This window comes from Erithacus rubecula, assembly GCF_903797595.1.
Source record: "Erithacus rubecula genome assembly, chromosome: 5".
NCBI lineage: Eukaryota > Metazoa > Chordata > Aves > Passeriformes > Muscicapidae > Erithacus > Erithacus rubecula.
In genome coordinates, this window is record NC_136687.1 from 35478592 (window position 1) to 35489771 (window position 11180).

At 43.4% G+C, this 11180-nt stretch overlaps 1 protein-coding gene across 2 annotated transcripts; it reads left to right on the forward strand.

The window, feature by feature from the left end:
* The first annotated feature begins 2323 nt into the window (after positions 1-2323).
* HPF1 (histone PARylation factor 1) lies at positions 2324-11064 on the forward strand. Of its 2 annotated transcripts, none has more exons than XM_079306463.1 (8): positions 2324-2448; positions 3511-3670; positions 5584-5770; positions 6248-6346; positions 7356-7506; positions 8242-8329; positions 8904-9076; positions 10796-11064. In XM_079306463.1, the coding sequence occupies exons 1-8, from the start codon at positions 2392-2394 to the stop codon at positions 10925-10927; spliced, it is 1047 nt and encodes a 348-aa protein (XP_079162589.1). In that variant the 5' UTR covers positions 2324-2391; the 3' UTR covers positions 10928-11064. The 2 variants fall into 2 exon arrangements, with proteins under 2 accessions (XP_079162589.1, XP_079162590.1); XM_079306464.1 differs by having other exon boundaries at positions 2340-2448; positions 3511-5228; positions 5557-5770.
* Positions 11065-11180: the final 116 nt, after the last annotated feature.

Here is an 11180-nt window from a genome sequence, read left to right on the forward strand (position 1 = left end):
TACTCTTAACCAATAATCTAGTGGCTGGGGTACCTCTCTGGAAAGTGTAAGAGACCAGGATTCTCAGATGGAGACCCTTGAGTATGTCCAGAGGAGGCAATGAGGCTGGTGAGGGGCTTGAAACACAAGCCCTGGGAGGAATGGCTGAGGGAGCTGGGGTTGTTTAGCCTGGAGAAAAAGAGACCCAGGGGTGGCCTTATCACTTTCTACAACTCCCTGAAAGGTGTTTGTAGTCAGCTGGGGTTTGGTCTCTTTCTCCAGGCAGCAACTGACAGAACCTGAGGACACAGTCTTAAGCTGTACCAGGGGAGATACAGGTTGGATATTAGGAAGAAGCCTTTCACAGAAAGAGTAAAGAAGTACTGGAATGTTCTGCCTGGGGAGGTGGTGGAGTCACCACCCCTGGATGTATTTAAAAAAGACTTGATGTGGCACTTGGTGGCATGGTCTATTTGAGGTGTTAGACATGGGTTGGACTTGATGGTCTTGGAACTCTTCCAGCCTAGTTAAAGTGTGGTACTGTGATTTCCAAACTGTTGGCTGTTCTAGAAGAGAGGTGCTCTTGGAGTCTTTAATGGTTTGTTCGGAGAAAAGAATTTCAAAAATTGATTGATCAATCAAGCTCATGAGCTGTATCTTCAGTGGTTAAATTGCTCCAAGATAGGCTTTAGACACCTAGCACTAGCATCAAGTCACTGTAGGTGCATTTTCCTAGTCAGTTTGCATTATTTCCAGTATAATTGTGCCTTGTGAGGTATTGGCATATCTAAAATAGGGTCACTACAAATCTATTTGATGCTTACATTGCATCTGTTTCAATGTTAGAATGCAAAATATTGTAAGAGGCCCAAGTAAATCTCTTTAAAGGTGGGAAACTTTGAAAAGCTGTTCTTCTTGATCCAAGTAAAGGTAGATGCTTTCATGCTCACCTTATTTACTTGATTTTTCTTTTGGGTGACATTTACTCTAGCCTACACTCTGGCTAAGGTTTTGTGTACTAGAAATTATGAGTGATACTAATATTAGAAAGCATTTCCCAAAGAAACCTCAGGCTGGTACTCTTGACACTTTTCAGAAAGAAAATTAGGTTTGTGGTTTCTTAGTAAGCTTTTGTGCCTCATTTCTACTTAGCCTCAGGCAATGAAATGTAAATCCTTAAACAAGGTTTGGATGTGAAATTTAATATTCCTTCCTTGTGGTGTATGCAGGATTTTGGTAAGCAAACAACAGATATGCTGATTAAAACAACAACTTTTATATCTGAGAAAGGAGACTGTGCAGACATTGTTCTGCATCTACATGATTGCAAACCTTGCTTTACGTACAGGCAGTACCATCATCAGTCAGGATGAAGTTTCCTGTGACTTGTATGTAACTCTTAAAAGTGAATGGTATAGCCTGCCTTGGCATCATCGAGCTTTTATGTGAGTCATACAGCTGTCAGGTGGTTGAAATACAGTGCAGTTTATTCCTAGACCTAAGCTAACAAAAAGGAAATATTTACAACCTTAACGGGCTGCAGAATAAAAGGATTTCACGGTATTTATCTATGCCATACACGCATCTTTCTTTCTGGTAGGCACTGCGAGTTCAGCAATTCCTGTAGCTTAACTACAGTATATTTCTTTAAATAGAGTCACTGCGATCTCGCTTACTGAAGCGAAAAAGGTTTATATATAACCAGCTTCCCACTGCCGCCTCCTGTGGCACTGTTTTACCAGCCCTACCCTATGCAAAGCACCGAGCAGAGTGAGCGGATGTTGCATAACGTGGTCATGGGCTGCTCTAACTGAGGAACGTGTCCCATTTGCGGCTTGTTACACAGGCTGCCTCGGTGCTGCCACTCAACGGAAGCTGAGATGCTGCTTTTACATTCCTGGCAGCTGCCAATTGTTAAAGCAGAAGCTTAGGGGATTTGGGTGTTTTGTTTTTTTTTTTAATTTGTGCAGAAAACCTGTATTGCTTCCTCTCTCTTATACCTTCATCTCTGAAAGAGATGATTACGTTTCAGGTCATCTCTTCCCCTGTCTGATCCCAATACACCACCCTAACTGATATTACAGGAAATTGCTCGTATATGTAACCAGGATTTTTTTAAAATCAGCCTCGAAAGCGTATCTACAGAGTGTTTCTACCGCTGAGGAGCATGGCGGTGAGCTCCCGACTTGTCTCCAGTCGCCATCCGGGGTGACCTGCGCCGCCTCCTCGCTGCCGCCGCCGCGGAGCCGGGGCTGGCCCGGCCGGGGGTACCGGCCGCCCCGCGCGCCCCCTCAGCGCCCCTCGCGGCCGGCGCGCGGGGCCGGTTCCGGCGCTGGCGCGGGGCTGCGCAGGCGCGGCGCGCGCGGCGTGTCTCGCGGCGGCGGGCGCGCGGGATGCGGGCGGCGGGAGCGCATGGCAGGTGGCGGGAAGCGGAGGCCGCGCGGCGCGGCGGGAGCGGCCGGAGAGCAGGTGGGGCGGCGGGCGGCGCGGGTGCCGTGTGGCGTCTGTCGGTCCTCCGTCTCCTCGCCCCTCGGTCTGTTCTGCTCCGGGGAGTCACAGGGCCCCGCGGCAGCCGCTCCTTCACCGGGGCGTCTCGCGGGAACCGCCGCGCTTGAGGCGCGCTGGGCCCGCCGGCCGCCGCATCATCCCGGCGGGACCGCGCTGGGAACGGGGACACGCGAGCCGGCTTACCTGGCGGCGGCCCTGCTTCAGAGATGAAATGTCCGCTGCAAAGCCCTCTCTTTTTCCCTTTTTATTTACTTTTTTCTTTTATTTTTTAATTTATTTTTTTATTAATATTCTTTCTGTTGGGGCGGGATAGCGATTCTTACCAATTCCCACATGTGGGAATGGGGTGGTTGGGGCTACTGCCTCAACAGAGTGTGCCCGTGTGCATCATTTCCTAGCCTGCCACAATTCACGTTATGTCATTTTTAAAAGCAGCTTCACCTTTAAGCTGCTTCTAAAATGCTGCACTGAAAACTGCAGTAGTCACAATGTTGAATAGCATAGTAGTTAAAATAGTAGAGACCTCTGTTATCTAAAATATTAGAAGGTTTTTGCTGTATTATTTGATTTGATATGACAGAATAGTATTTTCATCTGTCTGAAAAACATATAAACATACTGTATGCAGTCTGCAGTGTGATTGGAAATGGTCATTTTAAAACAATGTAGAATTAGATTAAACTTTGGGATTGCTGTTTCCTGTGGTTAATTAACTAACAGACTTAGCTAACTTCTATTGGTTATATTGACCCATTAACATCAAAGTACCAGTTTGCCACTTTAGATGTGTTTAATGCATTTGTCAAACTGCACTTTTAATGGGTTCTGTCCAAAACAGGTGTTCTAATAGGCTGCTTTAACTAACAAGCAAGTCCTAATGGATCTAATCCTTCTTCCTTCATTAATATAAAAGCTTTGTTGAATCCTTTGGTAGAGTTGACAGAAAGCAACTAAATAAACTACTCTCTTTTTGATAGTTTTTTTATTTTGTGGTTTTTTGTTTTTTTTTTTTTTAATCTACAGAGTGAAAAAAATGGAGCTGTCAAGAAGAGAAGATCAAATCAGGCAGATAATCCTGATAATCTTTGCCAAGAAGCAGAAACCTGCTATCAGCTTAGACTGCCTGAGGACTTCTACCAGTTTTGGAAGTTTTGTGAGGAACTAGATCCTGAGAAACCAAGTGGTGAGGTTTTAAATTTTACATCTTCTAACTTTCACTCCCAAAAGCAGCCTGAAGGCAGGCAAACTGAAGGTGGTCAGATGCATTTTAATGAAGCTTCAGTTTTTCAGTTGAGATATTTAGAGGATATTTACATGAGTGTAAACTAAAACACTGGCTATAATCACCAAGATGTACACTTCAACCTTTCTAAAACGTAGCTACTGAAGGTGTTCAATGTAAAGGGACTTAATGTGGTCTAAATCTGCCTTTCTTGCAGATACATTCAAAATGCTTAGTATGGAACTCAAGTTTCCTCATGTATCATAGTTTAATCCTGGTTAGCAACTGAGCACCACACAGGCACTTGCTCACTCTCCCTTGGTGAGACAGGAGAGAGAATCAAAAGGGTGAGACTGAGAAAATGTGTGAGTTGAACTAAAGGCAGTTTAATAGGGAAAGCAAAAGCCACAAGCAAAGCAAAACAAGGAATTAATCCACCACCTCCCATGTGCAGGCAGGTGGTCAGCCATCTCCAAGAAAGCAAGTCTGTCATGCTGAGCATGATGCCATATGCCATGGAATATTCCTTTGGTCACTTGGGGTTAGGTGTCCCAGCTGCATCCCCTCTGAGCTTCTTGTGCACCCACAGCCTCCTCACTGGTGGGATGAGAGGGTGAAAAGACTTTAACTCAGTGTAAGCACTACTAAATCTGGGCTACAACCTCTCCTAATTTGTTATATAACAGAATTGGCATCCCTATGTGCTCTGGAAATTGACAGTATCTTTCAGAGTCATAGAATGGTTTGGGTGGGAAGGGACCTTTAAAGGTGATCTGGTCAAACCCCCTGGACTGAGCAGGGACATTTTCAACAGAGCCAGGTTGCTTAGAGCTGAGTCCAACCTAACCTTAAGTGTTTCTGGGTCACCCACCATGTCTCTGGGCAACCTGTTCTGGTGTTTCACCATCTGCATTATAAGGCTTTTTTTTTTTCCTTGTGTTTAGTCTGAATCTGTCCTGTTTTAGTTAAAACCCATTACCCCATGTCCTCTTGCTACAGGCCCTGCTAAAACAAAATGTTTGTCCTTAACTTCAATACCTGAAGTACTGAAAGGCTGCAGTATAGTCCCTGGGACATTTTTTCTTCTCCAGACTGAACAACCCCAACCCTCTCAGCCCATCTTTATAGGTGGATGCTCTATCACTGATCATCTTCCTGACCCTGCTCTGGACCTGCTTCAGCAGGTCCCTGACATTGCTGTGCTGATGACCCTGGAGCTGCATGCAGCACTGCAGGTGGTGTGTGAGCAGTGCAGAGGGGCAGAATCTCCTCCCTGGCCCTGCTGCCCATGCTGCTTTGGATGCAGCCTGGGACACGTTTGTCTTTCTGGGCTGGGAGTTCCCATGGCTGGGTCACAACCAGCGTTTCATCCACCAGCAACCCCAATTCCCTCTGTGCAGGGCTGCTCTGCATCTGTTCATCCCCAGCCTGTGCTGATACCAGGGGATGTCAGGTGCAGAACTTTCTACCTGGTGTTGTTAAACCTGAAGAGATTCCCATGGGCCCAGTTCCTGAGCTTGTCCAGGTTCCCCAGGATGGTATCCCATCCTTCAGGAGTGTCATGTGCACACTTGCTGAGGTTTGCTGATCCTGTTGTGTAACAGATAAAGATTAATATTCTACAATACTGGTCCCAGTACAGAGCCCTGAGGGACACTGCTCATCACTGATCCCCATCCAGACATTACACTGTTGATGGCTACTTTTTAATAGAAGGGTAATAACTCTTGAATGGGAGCTGTCTGGACAAAAGTGTCTTAGCTTTCCTTGTGTGATGAATAGTGATTGACTGAATTTATGGAAACATTTGGTACCTGTATAACACTGCAGTGTCCTGGTATAGACAGGCACCTGATTCATGGTTTGCTTTTCAGATGCACTTGTGTCCAGTGTTGGACTTAAGCTGGTTGGGCCATATGATATTATTGCTGGAAAACACAAAAAAGCAAAATCAACAGATGTGAACTTCAATCTTCATTGGAGATTCTTCTATGATCCCCCAGAATTTCAGACTATACTTGTTGGGGATAGCAGAACACAGTATCACATGGGATATTTCAGGTATTTTATTTCCTGTGTGCTCCTGCTCCACTACAGCTATGCATAGCTTTTGTTCTCTTTCCATGAAACTTAACTTGTGTGTTATCAACAAACAAGACTTTCTTTTTGGTAGTAGCACATAGCTTCAATTTTTATTAAAAAAGATGATAGGAGCAGGTATTGAAGACTAGATTTAAATATTTAATAGTCTACCTCCTCCAGCCATCCAGAGCACCTTCAGTCACTAATCTTTAACTTTTGCCATGATACTGGGAACAAAATCAAATTACCAAAAGGGGATGTGTATTCTCTCTGTATGTATGGATGCATGCTCTTTTCAAGGTTTACTGTAAGATTTTAGAGCTTTAGATCTAAGGGCATTTCTTGGTAGGTTTCTGAAGGAGATGGCAGCATGGTGAGGAGGCAAATTTAGTTTTCCTTTGAAATAGGAGAAATGGACACAGCTTGACTATTTTGTGTGTACTTTTTCATCAATAGGGATGTGCCAGATGAGCTCCCAGTGTGGGTTGGTGCAAATGAAGCTAAGAAGGGTTGTGTGATTTCACAAGTTGGTGATAATGTCTTTGCTGCAGTCAAGTAAGGTTCATGTTTACTTTTATTTATAATGAAAAGAATAGAGAGAAATTGTTAATTGGGAGGTGGGATGTAGAATAAGAAACTAACATGTCTTTCTTAAGAAACCCTCACTTACTTTCTGCCACTGCTGGCAAGTTTAAGATTCTCTTAAAAACCTTTGTAGGCTTTTTGAAAGCGTTTTGCTTTCAGAACTAAAATAGATAAGTGTTAATTATGCCATTCTGTAAATACATTGGCAGTGACAGGCTCTAATTTGGAAAAAATTTACACTGGGTATGTTAAAATAATTTTTTAAGTAGAGAAAGGGCATCTCAAACAGTGGTGAAGGAAATCTGAGCATCATAGTAGATTAATAGCATCTGGCTCTTGTTCTTGCCTACATAAAGCATTCTTTTTGTATATAATTAACATCTACAAGAAGTACCATTTCTTCCCTGTGGCAGGATAACACCAATATGTATATGCAGTTCAGTCTGATTCATGGAGCTTTTACATGTTCCTGTGTCAGGAATGTAAACAACTGATCTCATCCCTGCTGGTTAAAAATGGAAAGCTCTCTAAGGACAGATACGTGTCAGTGAAAGCAGGCTGGAGTGGCTTCTGCAAAAGAGCCCTTGTGCAGTGCAGGGTTAAATGAGGACATTGGTTTTGAAAGTACCTTGGGGAAGCTCATAAATATGTATTTGTGTGCATGACTTGGATGACAAATAGTGTATATGGCACAGAAACAGCTAACTGAATTCTTAAGATAAAAAGATGAACAGTTACTGAGTCTTGGAGAACCTTCAGCACCTGCAAATTGCATAAACTAGATTGTAATACAGATAGGAAAAGCCCAAGTACTAGCTGTGCCAAACTATTTTCTTTCCTCTTGTTAAGAGGCTTGCATTTTCAAGTCTCTGTATAAATAAACTCAGGACTGCTAATCTTCGTTGTTAAGATCAAGGGGTTTAATGTTTACAAGGCTATTAATTTTTTTGTTTTCTCGACATGTTTCATCTTTTTGCAGATTATTTTTGTCAAAAAAACTTAAGGAAGTGACTGATAAAAAGAAAAATGCTGTTTTGAAAGACATAGATGAAAAGCTAACAAGAACAGCCAAAGAACTGGGTTATTCTCTGGAACAAAAAACCCTGAAGATGAAACAGAGAGATAAGAAAGTATGACTTTCCTCATCTACTGGAGAGAACTAAGTTCTGTTTAAATTTTTTTCGTTTCCTTCCTGTTCATGTTTTTTCATCCTTCTAGTCAGTAAGGATGCCTCATTAGGAATTTCCAGAGGTAATCAGCTCACCATAAAATTTCAAGAGAGGGAAGATTACTATAAGTGTGTTCCAAATAGTAGGATTTAATAAAAACACTTTACTCTTGTAAATCATAGCTTGAATTCAATTAAAAATAAAACAAAAAGAACAAACCATCACCAGAATAAATGAGTACGCACAGTAGCCTAAAAACTGAAACAAACAGAGGGCATGGAGAAGCTGCTTTCAATGGAAGATTGTTCTAAATAGCTGGGTTGGATCTGTTAGAAAAAGGACCATTAAGGATGATATGGATGATAATAACAGAGGATTTTTACATACCTATCAAAAATAATTACAGTAGGAGTGGACTAAAATGCAAACACAAGTGACTACAAGGGAAGTGACTACAAGGGTTCCTAGATTTCAGAATTTGACTGAAATGGAGTTTTCAGTTATCTCAAACTTCAATACTTGAAATTAGCTGCAATGTAATTTGAAACTAAGTTGATGTCCTGGAGCCAGGACACCATATTAGGTTTGACCAGCATCAGTTAGTGTTTATGGTGTTAGTGTTTAATGAGGTGAGTTATTTTTAGGTCACAGTACTGTCTTATGGTACTATGTTCCACTTTCTGTCTCTTTATTCAGGTGGTGACCAAAGCATTTCATGGAGCAGGCCTAGTTGTTCCTGTAGACAAAAATGATGTTGGATACAGAGAACTTCCTGAAACAAATGGTAAACATCTTGTTTACTGTATCCTTCTGCTTTTTTTTTTTTGAAGTAAACAACCCTCAGTGAAAAACAAACTGCATTCATGCTTTCTACTTAAAAAATTTGAGTAAAACATAGAAGTCCTAACCATCACACTTGGCCTCAAAGTATTATGTTTAAAGGAAACAGGTGAGACTCAATGAAACATGCTAAGTCTGAGAAAAGAATGCCTGAAGTAGTAGTTTAGGTGACCTTTTCTTTTATGTTGTCAAAGCCATGCAAGTAAATGTAGATCCAAAAAGCTGTGTGGGTTTATTTCTTACCCCCTTTTCTCCTAATGTTGCTTTAACCAGAATCAGTTCCTTGATGCAGTTTCATCACACAAGTGCTTGTCTCCCTTTGTGAGGAACTGAGAGGGATGGGCATGGGGCAAGAATGAGCTTTGAAGGAAAGGGGAAAACTTCACCAGCAGCTCAGGGTGTTCCCATTTACCTTACATGTAAGCATGACACAGGGGTGTAGTTTTGCCACAGAATACTTCTGTGCTATATTAAATTTCTTTATTTAAACATCTTATCTGCTTTTGTTTTTTTTGCAGCTAATCTTAAAAAAATTTGCAAGGCCATTGTTGATGCTCCAACTGATGAGGAGAGAGTGAAGGCCTTTGCACCCATCCAAGAAATGCTGACCTTTGTTCAGTTTGCTAATGATGAATGTGACTATGGAATGGGGTATGAGCTGGGCATGGACCTGTTTTGCTATGGATCACATGTAAGTACTACAAAAATCATATTCTCAAAATTATGCATTATTTTATGCATGGGCTAGAAGTTGTTCTGCTGTAAATTAACTATCCCTAGGAATTGTAGAGGTCTACAAGAATATTCTTAATTCATGAAAACCGTTTTAAAAAGTCACACAACATCATTCCACATGAATTTAAAATTGTGTATGAAAGTCCAGTCCTGCAATCCAGAAGTGCCTGATCCAAATGCACTGAATAGCTGGAGTCCCCTGTCCCCAGCTGCTTGTCTAGGCACTCATACTCAACCAGATCAAGAAGCAGCCTGATGTTTGTAGTAACCCCAGCTGGAAGAACATGAACTCAGGTAGCTGCATAGGGCACTTCCCACCTGGAGTCTCTTCTCTGGTTCTCTGCTAACAGTGAATATATATCATCAGTAAGGGGATTGAATTAAGAACGCTTATTACACATTAAAATTATACTTAATGCTTTTTGTTCTGTATTAGCTACTGGCCTGTTGATGAGAAAGGGTCATGGCTGTAATCAGTCCATGGCTAGAAAATAGCACATGAAGTCTCAACTTCAACCTAATACGAATGAACCTCTGCAAAGCAGCTGCTTCTAGCAAAACTAGTATTGGCTAAGTGGTGCTCCAGAGTATCACAGGAAATATAAGTTTTTCAATACTAAATGTAGGCCCAAAAGAGCTGTGCTGGACACTGGTTTAAAATATTTAGCCATTGAAATGCATGAGAACTGATGACTCTTGCCATACACTGTTAAATTACTAATGTGTTTCTAAGATTTCATGCCCTACTCTCAAAGTTCCATATAGCGTCTGAAAATGTGTGGTATTTTCCTTTGATACCTGCTCATTTAGAACCCTTTCAGAGACTGGGCTGCTTCAGCTGCCTAAAACCTTCCTACAACTGGAAGGACAGTGAATAAAAGGGTTCCTCTCATTTTTCTGAGTAGGTGGAGCCAAGTATTTATCATCCACACTTTGTGCTTCTCAGCACATGAGACTAACCACTGACAAAGTCCTGCAGTGAAAAATTGTGTTTGTAGTACTGTCATTTGTCTTGTCCATGTTACCCTGCAACTTGAAACACCTCTAACTTTGTAGCTGTTTTCTAGAATTAGGAACCTTCATCTTCTAGTTTAGTAAACAGAAGAAAGTAATTCTTGCTCAATTTGGTGCCTGTCTTGGAGCTCCTACTTGTAGCTGTTTTCCAGTTCTTGCTGGAGCCTTCCTGTCCCTTTGCTTACAGAGCCAGAGCAACACTGGCCCTTAATCTGTAGCCCAAGGCATAGGAAAGGGCTTGAATCCTTTCCCCTTTGAGATATACAGTGGACTTACATGTACGATAATCATTGCGAATGCTAAATGTACTCTGTTTATACAGTTGAAGTGCTTAAATGGTAAGTACTACTGTAATCCCCTTGAACTGGTGGGATGAGACTGGGGACTTCTCCTGCAGGCTCCAGCTTGGGATGCTGTAGTGAGTGGGACCATCATCTCTTGCACTGCTAACACTCGTTTCTCTCTCTCCCTGCGGCAGCTCGGGCACCCCTGCCTGCCCTTGCTGCGGCTGCCACAGCTGTAGCGTGAGGATGTGCTCAGGCCTGTTGGGAGGGCTGAAGGCGCGGTGTGAGTGGAGCAGAGCCAGGAGGTGGGGCTGTTCCCGGGAATAACAAAGCCACTGAGGCCGAGGACGTTTCTTGTTTTCCCTTCTCTCTTGCAGTACTTCCACAAGACAGTGGGCCAGCTGCTGCCCCTGGCTTACTCCCTGCTGAAGAGGAACCTCTTTGCCGAAATCATCGAGCAGCACCTGGGCAACCGGCGGGAGGAGGGCCTGGATCAGCTGGCGCCCTGAGCCGGGCACGGGGGCTGCAGCTGCAGGGCGGCCCAGCGCGCCCGGGACCGGGCTTGTCTTTGTGTGTGTGTGTGTCTGTGGGTCTTTTTGTACTCGGTGGCGGTGTGCTCTGCGCTCAGTAAAGGTTTTCTAAGGAACGCGCTGGTTCGCTGCTGGCTGCGCTCGGCGGGGCGGGGAGCGAGGGTGCGGGGTGGGGCCGGGCGCGGACACCCGCCCGGCGCTGCCCTGCAGGCCAAGGAGCCGAGCCTGGGCT

Coding starts and splice junctions, on each gene's coding strand:
- HPF1 (XM_079306463.1), top strand. CDS start 2,392: ATGGCAGGTGGCGGGAAGCGGAGGCCGCGCGGCGCGGCGGGAGCGGCC. Junction 6,347..7,355: donor AATGTCTTTGCTGCAGTCAA/GTAAGGTTCATG, acceptor ATCTTTTTGCAG/ATTATTTTTGTCAAAAAAAC. Junction 9,077..10,795: donor TGTTTTGCTATGGATCACAT/GTAAGTACTACA, acceptor TCTCTCTTGCAG/TACTTCCACAAGACAGTGGG.